At 45.0% G+C, this 18,607-nt stretch overlaps 1 protein-coding gene across 3 annotated transcripts in view; it reads left to right on the top strand.

The window, feature by feature from the left end:
* Positions 1–18,607, top strand: part of LOC147604890 (succinate--CoA ligase [ADP-forming] subunit alpha, mitochondrial) — a 99,572-nt gene that overhangs the window by 64,060 nt on the left and 16,905 nt on the right. For all 3 annotated transcript variants that reach the window (XM_086793876.1, XM_086793875.1, XM_086793874.1), the window contains one exon: positions 953–1,014. In XM_086793876.1, coding sequence (XP_086650002.1) covers positions 953–1,014 — 62 coding nt within the window. The remainder of the gene's footprint in view (positions 1–952; positions 1,015–18,607) is intronic.

Here is an 18,607-nt window from a genome sequence, read left to right as displayed (position 1 = left end):
AGCAATTAGCTACAATGATTTTGAATTTCTCTAGGAAAAGAAAGTTGGCAAAATGATTGAATAGATGATGTCTGGAAAAGGAGGCACAGGTTGTTACCAGGCATAGAAGAATCTACTTAGTAGCAGTGGCTGCAACTTGGCTCCATCATGTTAATTTTGCAGAACCAAGTGTATTTTATAGACTTTTTTTAACAGCATTTATCTAGACTAGGGCATAGAAATCTCTCGCATTTTCTATTGCAAAGGAAGATGCAGAATGGCTTCCATGCATGGGAACATCAAGCTTGGGAAGCTTGGAGATTCTATCAAAATTCCATCGTGAAATTTTGCAGACTGCAGTTTAGATGAATAGAAGAAAGCCATCTGTGTGCATGGAGCTCAACATGGCTTTGCCTCTAGTATGACTTTTGTTGTCTCAAAGGTAACAATTTTCTTCCACGTGTTCAGACATCAATGAGATTGTGCACTGCACGTCATGGTAAGTGGGGAGGGTGAAGGTTGGCCTAGACAGAAAAAATTACAAAGACTCAAGCAGATGGCCGGATTTTTATGCCCTGGTGGCTGAGATTGTTCCCTCTTGGTACATCACCACTCATATCTTCTAAAAGCTTATGAAATGATAAGAGTAAACTCGCTTACTTATGTAATTTTGTAGTTCAAGAAGGTAATGCCCTTTCGAAGTACATAGCTATAGCTATGGTGTCATGAATGCATTATATTGTGTCGGCTATCATGGTGATGTGTAGCTCAAGAAGATTCTTGTGGATGATGCATCCAGGAATGTGTGTTGTTGGTTCAAGACCTATTAAAAACTGAGTCATTTTCTACTTTTTACAAGGCTTGTTGGTTGGTTGTTTTTCTCATCGAACTTGTGCTATTTGTTAGCAGCCTTCACCGTGCATATTACTGAAAACTTGAATTGAAGTGCTTTATGGCATTCTCTTCTTTCCAGGGATAGTCTTGATAGGTGAGATTGGTGGCTCTGCAGAAGAAGACGCAGCTGCTTATATAAAAGTGAGCGGTTTTTTAATTTACTTGTTTTAGCTTTTTACTTTTAGCCTCGGTTCAATTATCTCATCTTCAATGCATTTACAAGAAACTATTGAAGTAAATACTGTAGCTTTTCTGTCCACTTTCTGTCTGGTGTGTTTGCTTGTGTATGAGAGGAAAGAAAAGTAATTTAGGGATGGTCATTAGCTTCTCTAAAGAGTAGCACCTCCATGTATGCCAGGTTCCTTCAATGAGGGTATCTAGTGGGATGGCTAAAAAATGAGGACCTTGCCTTGGGAGGGAGTGTCTTTGACATGAAAAGGTATTCATAAAACTCTTCACCTATGTTGTCAGCCCCTTGGAAGAAGGATGCAAACTGCTAGGGCTACGCCTCTCTTCTTGCCTTGTAAAGTGCTCTATGGGGAGTGGGAAACGTGAGTGCCATGCGGACATGGTTCTCAGCATTAGACATACAGGTGCCGATCCAGAGACAAAGGCTCGAGTCCAGAGCCCCAAAGGCTCAAAGCACGGGAGCCATTTGGGAGTCCAAATGGTGACAAATAGCAATCCTCATGAAAAGGATGAGAGGGCCTTTTGAGCACTGGGTAGAAGATGCTTTCCTTCACTGGACAAAACCCCCCAAACCCCCAACCCCCACCCCCCACACCCCCCCCCCCCCCCCCCCCCCCCGGGGCGGCATTGTGCGGCTACCTTCTGGTCCTTCGGGCCCCCCCTGTCTGTGCTACGCTTCGCCTCCCTTCCTTGCCATCGCCATGTGTTCCTCCATGTAGCAGTCACTGCCCCTTGAGGTGCTTCCTCCGCTTCCTTTATTGTGACGGATGGAGCATAGAGCAGGCGTACCGCAGGGCCAGAAGGGACTCCAGCTTTATAGAGGATAGGATCATGGATCACTTGACCTGCATCCAGCCCCGGTCAGAACGTGATTATCCCCCCTCCAAACTGACCCTGAAGGCCCTCCGTGGAGAGAGTGTCATGAGCAGGTCCCACTCCGCCCATCCCTAGTTATGCGAATCGTCTCTTGGAATGTTCACAGGATGGGGGCCCTCCGCTTCCACTGGAGAAGAGGAGTGCTTCTTCAGGATCCTTTGTTCTTGCAGGAACATCACCTTTCGGCAAGGCATACTTGGCGGGAAGATTTTGCCTGGGTGCAGCTATACCTTTTGGTCCCAAGGGGAATGAGGGAAGGGTGTGCATTTCAGTCAGTGAGCAGATGCTTCCGTCGGTGCTGGATTCAGGCATCATTGTTCAAGGGAGGGCATAGTGATAGTCAGGGTTGGGGAGGACCGGGTGGGTTTCCTCAACATTTATGTCCCCAATAGGGTGTTAGGGTGGACTGAGTTCTGGGCCCAGGTGAGACAGGCTCTTCCCTAGGCTTATTTTTGGTGCACAGGTGGAGATTTTAACATGCTGGAGGACTCAGAGGACAGGCAGGAACGAGGCTTGGATACGATCACTGGGAGTGAGTACACAACCTGGGAGGAGTTGGTTCCCTCCCTGACAGAACAGGATCCTTGCTACTTACCAAAGTTTGACCGAATGCCAGGAAGCCTTTGCTTCTCAGAGTGAGACCAGAGGATGCAGGGACCCAACCTCTTGCGCATTGACAGATTTTATGTGGATGAGTGGGCTTGCAACACAGGTGGTTTGGTTGGTATTCTCATAGGCACCATGTTGGCAGATCGTTCACCAGTTGTACCTCTCCTTGAGGATGCTTGGAGACTAGAGCGTCAGTAGAGTGTCTGAATCCATGAGAGCTTGGTTCAGGACCCTAAGGTCGCCAGAAGAGTCCAAGAGATTTGGGAGACCCTCACTTCTAGATTGGGAGAGGCGGTAGCTGCACTTGACTATGGACTTCAGGAGATCGACACCCTTTTACAGAGCACAGGTTAGGACTGACTCACCAGGTTCAGGGAGCGGGAGAGGAGTCTCTGCAAGGGCCTAGCGTCCCTCCAGTAGCTGCAACATTGGGAGAGGCGGTAGCTGCACTTGACTATGGATTTCAGGAGATTGACACCCTTTTAAAAAGCAAGGTCTCTTATAAGTATAAAAAGGATTGGACTTCTCTTCTAGTACCATGAACAAGATCATTGAAGATTGAAGGAGATCGTGGAGTGTGTGTGGGCATCATTATGATCATAAAGAGCTTCTTCTTCGCCATCAACACCTTCTCCACCTTGCTTTTCAGATGTACGGTTAGCCCTAGACTTGTATGCGCATATGCATGGGCGATACAGATGCATGTACGGAGTTGTACGGACATAAATTTCAAAAACCCTAGAACTGGTCCAAAAACCCTAAATTTTTTTTTGGAGGTTTTATTGCCAAAAAACCATTAAAACACGTTTTATATCAGTTTTCTTGCCAGAAAGAGCTTTTCCATAGTTTTCTTCATCGACAAGGTTGTAGGAGTTGTGGAGATCACTCATGGAACTTGGACATATAGCTTATGCATGAAGCTTGGATAGGGAACTTGGTTGTGGAACTTGGATTTGGACTTGGATTCATTGGATTTGGATATTAGATTTGGTACTAGCATGGTGAGAGATACTTGTGGGTCATCCCCGTGGTGCACTCGGCATCAGAGATCTTGTGCCTCGACATCCACATCGACTTGGATATCCTACATCGGTATATCTGTTTGTTTTCTATTCATTGATTGTATTGATCATGGCCAGCGTGCTCGTGAATTGTTCTTGAAAAAATTCCTGAAAGGGCGCGGGGCCTATTCCCCGCTCAATGTGGTGTACTATGCAAGATCCCTATTCCCTTCTATCTCTTCTCTCTCTCTCTCTCTCTCTCTCTATATATATATATATATATATATATATATATATATATCTCGGACACGTGGTTGAGTTTGTCACGGCACGCGCTGCTGGGCTTACAGTGGTATCACAACAGGATTTCTCCTGAAGAAACTTTCTTGGGGTGACAGAGCAATGTCGAGAGCAGAGGGAGACCAAGGGCCTAATGTAAGGCCAATACGAGACTTCAAAATGCAATCCAAGACCGTCAATCTATTTATCATGAAACTGCGGCCATGACATCAAAAGAGTACCATGACTTTCAGTAGTTTAGACGACCTCTCAAAGACGAAGAATTTCTTTCTTGGAGAACCAAGAGAGAACGGGACCAAAGAAGGGCTTAAATGTTTGCAGATTAGAGTTCTGGTGACTTTTTATGTCATCAAGAGGGGGGAACCATGTTCATGGGATATGTGAGATGTGTGCTCAAGGCTGCCCTGTTGAATGGTCTTGGCTGATCAGAGGGAAACACAGAGTGTTGCTTTTGTGGGACACAGATCTGTGTGTGAATCCTCTGTGCTAAGAGGGCTTGTGGGCTGCCAGATTGGACATACAGGTGTATTCTCCTGGCTGGTTTTGTTGTACTCAGGTTTACATCTTTTTGAATTTGAATAAAGAAATACCGAAAGGGGCGCCAAGCTTTGGGGCCAACAGGTGTCGTTCTCATTTCAGATTTGGGGCACTCTAGCTCCAATTAAATTTGTTTTTATATCTGGACTACAAGTGGAAGGGTGACTGCTAGTCTACCGCACTTTGGTTTCTACCAGAGGCCGGTTTCAAGGTTCCGTTTGCCGGGACCCATCATCAACTTTCTTAAGGGGGTGAGCTCGTGGTTTACTCGAGGAAAGTCGTCGTTGAAAAATTCAGCAACATGTCTGATACAGAAGACGAATATTTTTATCATGAAGAGGAAGAGCAAGAGACCTCTCCTGAGAGAAATGAATCTGAGGATATTCTTGCAGGAGAACAGGCTGTAGATGATGAGCAATATTGGGATGTAACACAGCCAGAAGATATGCCTAGTAAAGATGTGTGTGTGTGTGTGAGAGAGAGAGAGAGAGAGAGAGAGAGAGAGAGAGAGAGAGAGCCACCATAACCATTCAATTGCCTGTTTATGTGTGTGTGTGTGACTAGCTTGTGTCTAGTTTTTGCAGGAGGTAAGTATGCATTTATTATATCTAACACATATGATAGGCCACGAAGATGTACCATCAAGAATAAGAACATTGGTTAAAGAAAAGGCATTGAGATGTTGCCAGATGAGTAGATGATACCACAGATATGGGGAAAGACCGGATTATCTCACCAGATGGGGCTAGTACCTTGAAACATATGGATGTACTTTATATATCTTGAAACATATGGATGTACGGACCTTGAAACATATGGATGTACTTGATGTACTGTGAAACATATGGATGTACCAGGAACATATGGATTTACCAGGGACATGGATGTGCTTGAAACACTTGCAGTCCGCATTTGAGAACAACTGCGATGTAAGAGGGAGGGAATGTAACTATTTGGTCCTCCTAGCTCTATTTCACATGATGAAATCCATGCTCGGACACCAGACAGGTGGAAGAAGACATGGAGACAGGGTCCATAAGAAAAAGCACCATTCGTGGTCAAAAAGCAAGAAAAAGCAAAAAGTCAAATAGGGTTGACTGCTAGCCAAGGGCACCATTGGAAAGAGGAGACTGAGTTGGACCAAAAAGCTAAAAGGTGCTTTCTCAAAAAGCAGCTCTAAGGCCAAAAAGCAAGGCCTTAAAGCTAGAAGAGAAAAGCACCAAAAGTTGAGTAATATTTTATTAATAAAAGTAAAAAGAGCAAAAGCAAAGACAAAAAGGAAAAAGTAAAGCATAAAAAGGCAAAGCAAAAGCATGAAGGCTTTTTGGCAGAAAGCAGGGTCTCTTACAAGTATAAAAAGGATTGGACTTCTCTTGTAGTACCATGAACAAGATCATTGAACATTGAAGGAGATCGTGGAGTGTGTGTGGGCATCATTATGATCATGGAGTGCTTCTTCTTCGTCATCAACACCTTCTCCAACTTGCTTTTCAGATGTACGGTCAGCCCTAGACTTGTATGGGCATATGCATGGGCGATATGGATGCGTGTACAGAGTTGTATGGACAGAAATTTCAAAAACCCCAAAAATTCAAGAAACCCTAAAATTGCTTTTTGGAGGTTTTTATCGCCCAAAAACCATTAAAACAGGTTTTATATCAATTTTCTTGCCAGAAAGAGCTTTTCCATGGTTTTCTTCATCGACAAGGTTGTAGGAGTTGTAGAGATTACTCATGAAACTTGAACATATAGCTTGGGCATGAAGCTTCGACATGGAACTTGGACTTGGATTTGGATCTAGACTTGGACTTGGACTTGGATTCATTGGATTTGGATTTGGATATTACATGTGGTACTAGCCTGGTGAGAGATACTTGTGGGTCATACATGAGCATATCTGTTTGTTTTGTATTCATTGATTGTACTGATCCTGGCCAGCGTGCCCGTGGATTGTTCCTTAATAAATTCCTGAAAAGGGGTGGGGCCTGTTCCCCGCTCAATGTGGTGTACTGTGCAAGATTTCTATTCCCTTCTATCTCTCCCCTCTATCTCTATATCTCTATATCTCTCTCTTGGACACGTGGTTGAGTCTGTCAGGGCACGCCCCGTTGGGCTTACAACAACCCGCACAGAGATTTGATCGGTTGAGTAGAGGAGGGTGGGGTATCGTTACTCGGTGGAGTATCGTTACCATTCCAAGGTCTCCTTTTGGACTCAGGCAGGTAGGGGACAAGGTCGCCTGTGATTTCTTTGAGACAGCAGGCTCTCCCCATCGCACAAATGGGGTTCAGAGGCTGAGGAGCCTAGATAGTGCCATTGAGATAGACCTCCCTTGGTTCGGGCCATAGCCACACGTTTCTTCACAAATCTCCTTTCCGTAGATTCTCTCACCTCTCAAGTGGAGAGAGAAGGAAAGAAAGAAAGAAAGCTGTATTAACGTCTACTAGAGGCCGAACTCGACCTATGAGACAAATCAATGTATGACTGTCAATGTCTTCTGGATGTCCAGAAAAAAAAAGGACAAAATGAACATGAAATAAACTATGAAAGTATTGAGCTAGGGGGGGGTGTGTGTGATGGATGGAGCACTACTTGTAGAGGCTTAGTATGCAACCTATACGCGCATGGTATACAAGAATGCAATGCACAGAGAGAGAGAGAGAGAGAGAGAGAGAGAGAGAGAGAGAGAGAGAGAGAGAAATGAAATGAAATGAAATGTTATATTAACGTCTTCAAAAGGCCATAATGACCTATGAGACCAAAAGTTACATCATGGTGGATCTGATACAATGTCTGGATAAAAAAACCCACAGAGAGAGAGAGTCTGGCAGCATACGTGGGAGGTGGTGCCCTTGGGCCTCCAGTCCGCCTTGTGCTCCCCTTTCTCACTGACAGAGCTGCGCAATTTCCTCCGTGCCCTTGTGTGGGGCAAGTGTTTGGGCGAGGATGACTTGCCTCTCTCTCTCTCCTTTTGCGTCATTGGGATCTCATGGAAACAGTTTCATGGCCACCTTAAATGAGATCATGGCCTCACTTCACATGCCGGAGAGACTCTTTGAGGGGTTGACTCACTTGATTCCGAAGGAGGATGGTGACCGTTTGGAGATTAGGCAGTGGTGCCCCAGCACCCTCTTAGAAAATGCTTACAGAATCCTCACCAAAGCTATCTGTCGTTGCTTGCAGCCTCCTCTCTTCGACCTGATCCATGGAACATAAACCGGCTTCATCTAGGATAGGAGCATCTTGGATAAAGGAGAAGATTGGCACCCTTCTTTTGAGCATTCGGAAGAAGCTTTTGTATTGGACCATTGCCCGCCTCTCTTTTGGTGGTCGCATGATCATGGTTAACCCTCTGGTACATCACTTATTTCCAGAGCTTGCCTGGGTCAGGTGCAGCTTTTGATCTGGAATTTTCAATGGGCCCAGTCTAACGGATGACCAGACAAGGTGGCCTGGAGAGTGATTATTTTGCCTCGAACTTGTGGAGGATTGGGCATCATAGACCCAACGGTGTAGAGCAAAGCCGTGCTAGGCAAGCTAATCGTCAAAGGCCTTCTACTTGGTGGTGAGCCTTTCTGATGGATCAAATCTCAGCCTGGACCCCCTTCACTTAGTGGCCCTTGGACTCCCAGTGTTTGATGGATCTTCACGGAGGCCCAATTCCGAGGCTTGATGTCACCATTTAGCCGCCCAAGTGGTCTTCCTCTATTTCGTGGCAAGGTATGGGAGGCCAGGGAGCTTCGTGTCGCCTGTACTGAGGCTAGGGCTTGCGTCACCTACAGGAGGCTAGGCCTCGTGTCCCCGTAGTGTGTCTAGGACGTGGAACCTACTGTATGGGATCCCCACAAAGCCAGCTCCGTGCTCGGGAAGATATGCTATTTACAAGTTCCAAGAACAGGAGATATATCCATTGCATAATGCATATGCATGCATCTCTGTTGATTTCGCGTGACTTGTTTTCGTGTGATTGCCTGCTATGAAGTTTCCAGTTCATGGGCAAGGGACGCCCACCCATGAACCGTGCGAATGCCCTGTATTCTAACATGGTTTGTGGCATGCGAACAGGTGGTAAGTATTCATTTAAACATTTGTTTATTTCTCTAAGCCATTATAACCTTAGCAATGCATATTCATTAAAATTGGGCACCGACCACCGGCCAGTGCCCAGTGCCCACGGCCCAAGGAACCCTTATATAGGCAGCCCAATCTTTGGGTACCCATTTGACCATGTAAACACATTAGTGTGTGTGGGCTTTAAAAGGAGGTGACTACCATTAAAAGTTGTTGGGCTATGCAACATGGCACAAGGTGAATGGATCCCTTCCCATCTCTCTCTCCAACCTCTCCCACGATTGCTCTCTCTTCTCCCATCTCACAATTGGCAGGTGGCACATCTCTTCCTACCTCTCTAGCTGCAAGTCGACTAGCTTCAGTGTGCTTCTCTTTGCTACCATTCCTACTGTAGCCGCCTACCGTACTTGATGTACCTGCCTACTGTACCTGCAAATACATACAAAAACCCTAACTGTACCTACAAGTACATGCTGAAAATCCTACTGTACTGGCAAGTCCATACTGAAAACCCTAATATACCTGCAAGTACCTGCTGAATATCATCCTACATCTACAATACCAAATGTACATGCTGTGAACTGGTACCAAGTGTATCTATTTGAGTACCTTCTCGTGTACAAGTAACTTGTTCACGTACCTGTATGTGTTTGTACTCGTACCAGGGAGGCTTGAGCCACGGTGTCTGAGAGAGTGTGAGCTAGGCTCTAGTACATGAGTGCTTGTTTGTGCGTGGTCTCGGACTGAGAGTTTCAGGTTCAGTTGCCTCTTGAGACTGGTGGCCAAGCTATTTAGACTCATTCAACGAGCCCGGCATCGACAAACTACTCTTAACACACTTCTATTTGGGTAACTTGTCTTCATACTTGCATTGCATTGGATAATCTGGCTGGCAAGCGCTTGGAAATCTGTACAGATTTAGATACTCCAATAATATACTTTAGTATTGAAGAGAGGGGGGGGGGGGTCGGCCCAAGTGGTGATGTACTGTGCAGTGCTTATCTCTTTTGCAGATTATCTTGTGCAATGATGTATCATTCATTTATGTTCAATGTGATTTTTACATATTAAGTGTGACGTGTGTATTGTTTACAAGATGGTGCCCAAGAACGTTCACACCTAGTTGGTGTAGTCATAGTATTATGAGAGCATGGTTGTTTCTCTTTTTTCAATGGGGAAACGGTCGTTTGGGCATTGGGCTCCGTGTTAGTGTTTGGGAAAAAAATTGGGTGAACCGGACTCCAGTCCTCCTCACCATGGGTTGAAGAGGAAAATGTAATTTTGAACAAGCATTTTCTTTATACTTCCATCCAATTACTACTATTTTTTGAAAAAACGGAGGTGGCAATTTTCCTTCTCCTCTAAAGATGAGGCAGATTTTCCAGAATTTGAGCAGGCTCCAAGATAAAGCGCACCAATCTTTTGGCGAACTTTGCTTTGTGTGGACAGCCGTCAAACACTATGGACAGCCATGCATAAAGTGGTCAAGGGGCTAGTTCACATGGCCAAGCAAGTGGTACTCATGCTTTTGAAGCTTTGGACAATATGCAGGTTATATATAGGAGCAAATACATGTGGGATAGCCTTTTCGAGGTAAACAGAAGATGCAAGTGGATGATCCAAACGTATTGAAAGTAGAGATTGAGCGTGTCAAAAGGCAATTGTATGCCAGGGAAGAAGAGCTCAAGATGCTCTATGATAACCCGTAGGTTCACAAGCTTATGGAGGCCACAAAGGCTGAGTCTATGGTGGCACACACTATGGATTCTATGGCGAAGGAATCAGGTATGAATCCCGGAGAAGTAGCCCTCAACTACCTTATACGCATTGGAGATTTGGTGAAGGGCAATGTAGGGAAACTTTGTATGAAAGAACCCTCGCATGGGGAGATAGGGAACGTTATGTCTTGCAGGATCAAGTCTTATCTGCACAAAGATGAGGTTTTCTGTGACTTGCAAGCAAGCCTCCACCCCGAATGGGTTGAGAAAAGAAAAGGATGTACATGGCAAAGAGAATGGCAAACAGGATGTTAATGTACATGTGATGCATGCTTCCAATGGGGAGAGGGATGGGCATGTTAGCCACCGTGCTTTACCTATAGAATTGGCTAGAGATGAGTCCCGTCATGGGCTGAAAGTTGTGCATAATGTTTGGACAGCCAAAGCTGATTATGTATCACCTGCCACTCATGCCATCGAGTATCACCTGCCACTCATGCCATCGAGTATACCCATGGTGAATGAGTATCATGCAGGGATCCTTATGTGAAGGCAAGTGCTGGGAGGTCGCCTTTGCAGAGGTCACCATTGCATAGAGCACATGCCTCCGTGCTGCATGTTTCTCGTCAGGGTCTTATGCATGTATCTAATGCTGCCCCATTGGATAAGGGGAAGAGAAAGCTGGAAGATGCGGGTCAAGATGCTTAAAGAATTTAAAGTAGGTGATAAATTGGTAAAGTTTGAAGCCTATTATAAGATTATTATGCAAGCAAGGCAACGGCTCTTATAGCCCACTTTGACATTGCCTTGGCTCGGCTGCCCATTGGTGGATCATGGAAAAGCTCTCGAGCAGTCCCATTCAGACATGGGAGGACTTTAAAGAGAGATTTTATGCATGATTCTTGCCTCCCGATGATGTGGCGAAGATCATGAGCAAGTGGGATAAGATTGAGCAGAAGGACAATGAGTCCGTCAAACATATGTAAACAAGTTTTGGAAGATCTACATGGAGGTCTCGCCATTTTTGTTTGTGGGTGAACCCGAGAAGAAAAGGAAATTCCAAGTCTAGACTTCAATGGTGTACAAGTTGGGTCTTGATACTCACCACAATGCTACCTTGCAGGACTATGTAGCAGTGGCTTTTGCCACCGAGCAATTGGAACATAAATTGCAGTGTTTTGGCAAAGGAGACCATGCTTTCAAGGGCAAAGAGAGGGCTGGTCATAACCAGCAAAAGAGCAGACAGCATGCTAAACCTTTTGTGAAAGATGTAAAGATTGGTGGGAAGGTTGAAAATATGTAGCCCAAGGATGCTTCTCAAAAAAAGCACAAGTTTAGCCTCTCTCCAGAGCAAAGGGAGAAATATGCCAAGGAGGGTAAATGCTTCTCATGTGGTATCAAAGATCACATGTTTCGTGAGTGTCCTAAGCGCAAGAATAAGCACAATGAGAAGCAGCAAAAGGCAAATATGCATGCCATTCCCGATGTGCAAAGGAATACAAGAAATGAAGACAAAGAGAGGATGATTTGCAAAGCTTGGGGACAACTCAAGGATGAGCTCACACTTTTTATGTTTGATGACTGTGCCATAGATAACTTCATTTCTGTGGAGATGGCATCCGCATTGAACATTGACATGGGACTCATATTGCCCATATCTTTGGAAAGTTGCGCATACACATCCAGGGGTATCTTGATCATGAGAATTTCTTGGTTGCATCATTGAAGGGATGTGATGTATTGTTGGAAAAGCCGTGGCATCACCGCATAGAGTCACACAAGAAGTATAAAACCAATAGGATTACTTGGGCCGCATGCATGTTATTGATGTTGACCAGTAGCTGCATCTCATGTTCAAATTCATAAAGCAATGATTCTATGTACTTGGTTTTTGTACGTGATAATGTTAAAAATAATGATGTACAAGTAGACACTCTTACGAGTGATAGGTGGAAATTTTAGATGCATACAAAGTTACAAACAGATGCATTGCCAGGAGAGTTACCTTCTGAGAGACCTGAGGATCATTGCATTCACTTGGTGCCGAGTAGCTCCCCACCAAACATAGTTGCTAGGTGTTTCATGAAACGCGTCTCAAAAACGTTTCATAAACGTTTCTTTCAAATCCTAGACGTTTCAAAAACGTTTCATATAAAACAGGGGGATTACAGGCCCCAAAATTTATATATAAGTTTACAATAGGTAAAAAATATGTTGGCTTCCCTGCAAAACAATATTAAACTTGCATCATTTACACATTAAAACATGTTTTCAAGTTAAAACTAAAGAATCTGGGTAAAAAACACGTAAATCGTACACTTCCCAGGTGGACACGAATGAAACATTTTCATTCATATGAAACGTTTACGGAACGTTTGGTTTCATTCAATGAATGAAACTCGTTTCATTGCAACTATGCCACCAAGTAGACCTGCATATAGGGTAAGCTGAGGAGAGTAAAAGGAGATTACGTAACATGTGACAGAGCTATTAGACTGAGGTTTGGTTCAGTCAAGCTCTTCACCATATCGCTCCTAGTGTAGAAGAAGGATGGTTTCTTTTGTATGTGTGTGGATTACCGGGCTTTAAATAAGCTTACTATCAAAATCCGGTCTCCAATCCTGTGCAATAAACTTGATGGGTTTGCATGTTTCAGCCGCATTGATCTTAAGAGTAGGTATCACCTAGTGCATGTGGCACCATACGATGAACACAAAACGATGTTTAGGATGTCATTTGAGTTATATGAGTTTTTGGTTATGCCGTTTGGTCTCACAAATGCCCCGACCATGTTCAATAGAATGATGGATCGCATTTTCCATGAGCTTCAAAATTTCACAGGTGTGTTTTTCAATAATACCGTGGTATTTTCCAAGAATGAGTAGGAACACCGCTAGCATTTGGCCATTGTGTTTGAAGAGCTTCGTAACCATGCGGCACATTGTACCAAAGGATGGTGTCAGGATGGATCTTGCAAAGATTGATCATTGAAGCCATTCGAAATCAGCCTAAGCTATCTTCTATACCTGAAGTACGAAGCTTTTTGGGTTTATGCTCATATTACAGGTGTTTTATAAGGTACTTTGTGTGGATTGCTTTGCCATTGCATGATCTGACTAAGAAGGAGGCAGTCTTCAAATGGATAGTGATGAGAACGAGGCTTTCTTTTGCCTCAAGGATGCCATTGTGAGTGGATCTTTCTATGTGGAGTGTGATGCATCCGGAAGTTGCATTGGGACTATCCTAAATTGAGGACATGCTGTAGCTTATAAAAGTTGTCGTTTGCATGATGCAGAGCTTTCTTTGGGCATCTATGAGAAGGAGTTGTTGGAGTGCGTGTGTGAGAGCATATCTTGATACAGAGTTCTACACCCACTATTGGGCACTGATGACGTTAGTGGGGATGTCGTAGTATCTAGTCCATACTATGCATAATGGAGTTAATAGTTATATAGTCTTGTGGGTTGACTACTGTCATGGCCCTGTGAAAATGGAGCAGGACAAGTGTGGGCATGGTGGTTGCAGGGTCAGAATATTTTATGATTCACATGGGGGGTGCCCGGACAGTGTTTAAAGATGTGTGGACAACCCTAGGTGTGAAGGGGGAACATTAAAACATTAACTTTTAATGTTTATAAAAGTTGCCCCTAGGCCTTAGTGGCCCTAGGGAACTTATTAAGTTGGGCCCTAGGGATTAACTTGGGAAGGAGGTTTTCTCTCTCTTCACTCTCTCTCCTCCCTTTTTGGGGAGTCGTGTAGCAAAAGGAGAGGTTTCCTTCATGCGCTTGAGTTCCATCGTGGGAAAGCTGAAGAGGAGGAGAAGGCGGCTGTTTTGCTGCAGGGTGCTGCTGTTTTTCTGAGGCAAACCAGCCGTACAGCACTGTACGGCCAGGACTACGCAAGCTTTCTCTCTCTCTCTCTCATCTGCTGCTGGCGGCGCACAGGACAGTTGCTGTTTTTGCTGCGTAGAAGCTCCAAACAGGCTGTACAACCTGTTTTCCAGCCCAAACCATACTGTACGACTGCCGTACAGTGTACGGACAGTCAGATACAGTGCATACAGGTGCAGACGGTGCTTTTCTGAGTGCTGGACAGACCTGTGCAGGCTGATTCAGGCTGGTACAGAAGTGGACAGCAGGTTGTTTTTGCAAGTACAACGCCTGGCACGCATCCCGAGGCGGTACAATCAAGTACAGTGCTGATTTTCAGATCTGTACTTTCAAGGACAGCATAGGAGTGAGCATCAGGAGGAAGATACAGGCAAGTGCAAGCACACGTGTGAAGCAGGATTGTGGGTTCAAGTGCCTGCAGGCACAGATTGGTGCTGTTGCTTCCTCCAGAGTTGTTTCACGAGCTGAACTTGGTAAGCCTTGACTCTGTTCATCCATCTCTCTTTTTATTGCTTGATGTCTGCTACAGGTATGTGTTATCTGGCTCCTTGTGAGAGGAGGAGTATAGCAGATTGACAAGGGATTAAGACAGGGATTGAACAGCACATGTATGTTGAGCTGAGAAGATGTATCATGCTTATGAGTTATGCCAGATGTATGCCCATGGCTGGCCTGCTTTGTGAACTTGGCTGATCAGAGGGAGGCACAGTGTGTTGCTTGAGGACACAGATCTGTGTGCATAGATCCTCTGTGCTGAGAAGGATTTGTGGGCAGTCAGATTGGACTACAGGTGTAAACTCTTGGCTGGTTTTTGTGTTGTACTCAGCCATACATATTATTTTAATGGAATAAAGAAATACCGCAAGGGGCGCCAAGCTTTGGGGCCAACAGGTGTCGTTGTGTTTTCAGATTTGGGCACTCTAGCTCCAATCTGTGTTTTGTTTATCATCTAGACTACAAGTGGACGGGTGTTAGCTCTTACCGCACTCTGGTTTTCTATCAGAGGCCGGTTTCAAGGTTCCGTTGCCGGGACCAATCATCAACTTTCTGAAGGGGTGAGCTCGTGGTTGTTTTGGAGAAAGTCATCGCTGAAAATTCAGCAATCATGTCTGATACAGAGGAAGAGTACTTCTATCAAGAAGAAGAAGAGCAAGAGTCTTCTCCTGAAAGAGATGTATCTGAGGATATTTTTGCAGGAGAACAGGCTGCAGATGTTGAGCCTTATGAGGATGTAACACAGCCAGAAGATGTGCATGGTAAAGAGGATGATGATGCTCGGTTCAAAGATCGCTTGGCTGGTGTTATGGATACTTTTATGCAGCTCACTCAGAGCGAGAGATTTGCTGAATTTATGAGGTCTCGCACAGAGCCCCGCACAGAGCCCCAGAAAAAGAAGAAGAAGGTTCGTTCGAAGAATCTTTCTCATGGTCATAGTGGTACCACTCCACAGGATCCATCTCCTGCACAGTTTCCGAACATGCAGCATGCTTTTGGTGCAAACCCACAGAGTTCCTTCTATGGACAGCCACCTATTCCTCAGCAGAACATGCATCCAGGGTACTTTGGTGGTGGCTCAGTGTTTCAATCCATGACTGGGGGTTATCCTCAGGGAGGCATGGGTATGTATGGGCCTTTTGGAGCCAATTTTCAGCCTGGCATGCAAGGGAATATGTATGGTGGTATGCAGTCCGGTATGCAAGGAAATGTGTTTGGAAGCATGCAACCTGGGATGCAAGGCAATATGTTTGGTGGCATGCAGCCAGGTATGCAGCATGGAATGTATGGAAACATGGCTGGGATGTATGGTATGCCTGGTGTTGGAATGGGAAATGTTGACCCAATGATGGGTACGAATGTTGGGGGCAGCAATCTTACGAAACCACTTCCATATGATAATCTAACGCCTATGGGCAAGGCGAAGGATTACAAGGAAGGGGGAGCTGCAGTGAAGTTTGACACTTTCAGTGGGGCCAAGGATAAATTGAAGGCACTTACCTTTTTACAGCAGTTTGATGCTGCTTTTTCTGGTGGGAATTACACAGAGTCCTCGAAGGTGAGGAAAGCTGCCACTTTTCTCAAGGGCAATGCTTTGCAGTGGTGGTCTACTCTTCTTTTGCAGGGCATAGCACCCACTACATGGGTCCAATTCAAACAGGTTTTCTCTTCCGTTTGGCTCACATCTACATTTGAGGTGGATGTTATGACAGCATGGCACAAGCTGGATGCTTCAAAGTGTGATAGTTTGGAGGATTATAACAAGAAGTTTTGGGAAGCTCTACTCCCAGTGACTTCTTATCGTGCCGTGCCATTATCTGAGCAGGTAGAGAAGTATTGTTGTGGGCTGCCCAAGGAGGTACGAGATTACTGTATAAAGACAAGAGTAACGAACATGTCACAGATGATTGAAAATGCTATGACAGCTAATGCGTTACTCACAGGTGGTTCATCTGGATTTAAAGGCAGTAAGAAATTGGGCAAGAAAGCTGAAAAATTTGGGCATGCTTCTCGTGATGCTAAAGGGTCTACAGAGACGAAGTATAAGAAGTTGCCAATGCCCAAAAGGACTTCTGAGGAAAGACAGGCTTTGAGAGATGCTCAAAAGTGTTTTTACTGTACTGAAGAGGGACATATGTCATTCAATTGTCCCAAAAGAACGTCCAAAAAGGACCCTGACAATAAAGGAGAGCCCAAGCCAAAGAAACCAAAGCCTTCTGCAGGCTTAGTTCCTGATCTTGTGGGGGAGCAGCTAGGTGGTGAAGCTACAGAGTTGTGCAGGGCATGGGGCAAAGTGAGAGATCAGAATGCTTTGATCTTCTTTGACACAGGTGCTAGAGCCAACTTCATTTCACCAGATTTGGCTGGCCGATTGGGGATTCGCGCAGAGGAGATGGGGCCGTTACATGAGGCAAATATGGCTTGTCCAGGGTATGCAGAACCCGTCACTCCTATCATTGGGAAGCTTCGGCTTCATTTGCAGGGTTATGTGGACAGCGAGGAGTTCTTCATCATGCCTTTGGATGGCTGTGATGTTTTGTTGGGGATGCCATGGTGCCACAGGGTACATGCGGTGGTCGATACTTACAATAGGAAAATTACTCTGACTCATAGAGGGAAAGAGCATGTATTGGATGTAAAACTCAAAGGGGAATCTGTTCCTATTGTATCCGCTTCGGCGATTTCATCAGTAATGAAAAAGCATCTTTCCGCGTACTTGATTTATGTAAAGGATGCACAGGATGATGAGTCTAAGTCTAATTTGTCAATGTTAGATAAGGACAGGGCTGATTTCTTAAGTGAGTTTAAAGACTGTTTTTCCGAGTCATTGCCAGGAGAATTACCTCCTGAGAGGCCAGAAGATCATGCCATAGATCTGATTCCTGGTAGTACTCCACCGAATAGACCGCCGTATCGTGTTAGTGCAGCCCAACAGGAAGAGATTATGAGTCAGGTGCAGGAGCTATTGAACAAGGGGTTGATTCAGCCTAGCTCATCACCCTTTTGCTCACCTGTGCTCTTAGTGCAGAAGAAGGATGGTTCTTGGCGCATGTGTATTGATTACAGGGCGCTGAACAAGAATACCATCAAGAATCGATTCCCCATACCGAGGATCGATGACATCTTGGACCGCTTACAGGGCTCCACAGTTTTTAGTCGTATTGACTTGAAAAGCGGGTATCATCAGATACGCATTAGACCCGAGGATGTGCATAAGACAGCATTCCGAACCACGTTTGGGTTGTATGAGTTCTTGGTTATGCCCTTTGGTTTAACGAATGCGCCTGCCACATTTAACAGAATGATGGACAGGATTTTCAGACCTCATAGAGAGTTTGTGGGCACATTCTTTGATGATATGATTGTGCATTCACGAACTGAGGAAGAGCATAGAAGGCATTTGGCCATTGTGTTTGCAGAACTCAGAAACCATAGGTTGGTGGTTAATGGCAAGAAGAGTGAGTTTTTCTTGCAGGAGATACATTTCTTGGGGCATATTGTGTCTGGTCATGGAGTCCGTATGGATCCAGCAAAGGTGGAAGCAATACTTAATTGGCCAGCTTTGAGGACCGTGCATGATGTACGCAGCTTTCTAGGATTGTGTTCCTATTACAGGCGTTACATACGGCACTTTGCTGAAATTGCTTCGCCTCTTCATGCTTTGACGAAGAAAGCAACTCCGTTTAGATGGGCTGATCGGGAAATTACAGCATTCAAAAAGCTCAAAGAAAAGCTTACTTCGGACCCAGTTTTGGTGTTACCGGACCTCCGAAAGGCTTTTGTTGTCCAGTGTGATGCATGTGGAAGTAGCATTGGTGCAGTTCTCCTGCAAGAGGGACATGTGATAGCCTATGAGAGTAGAGTTTTGCAAGATGCTGAGAAGCATTTACAGGTGTATGAGAAAGAGATGTTGGCTGTAATTCACGCTCTTTCTACATGGAAACACTACTTGCTTGGGGCTGATTTCACTGTGCAGACAGATCATCAGACTTTGCGTTATTTCCTCACGCAGACTAAGCTTTCAGAGAAGCATATGCGTTGGGCAAAC

This window comes from Cibotium barometz, chromosome 60 (genome assembly GCF_041138505.1).
Source record: "Cibotium barometz isolate CiBa-2024 chromosome 60, ASM4113850v1, whole genome shotgun sequence".
NCBI lineage: Eukaryota > Viridiplantae > Streptophyta > Polypodiopsida > Cyatheales > Cibotiaceae > Cibotium > Cibotium barometz.
This window is presented reverse-complemented; position numbering and strand designations above follow the sequence as displayed.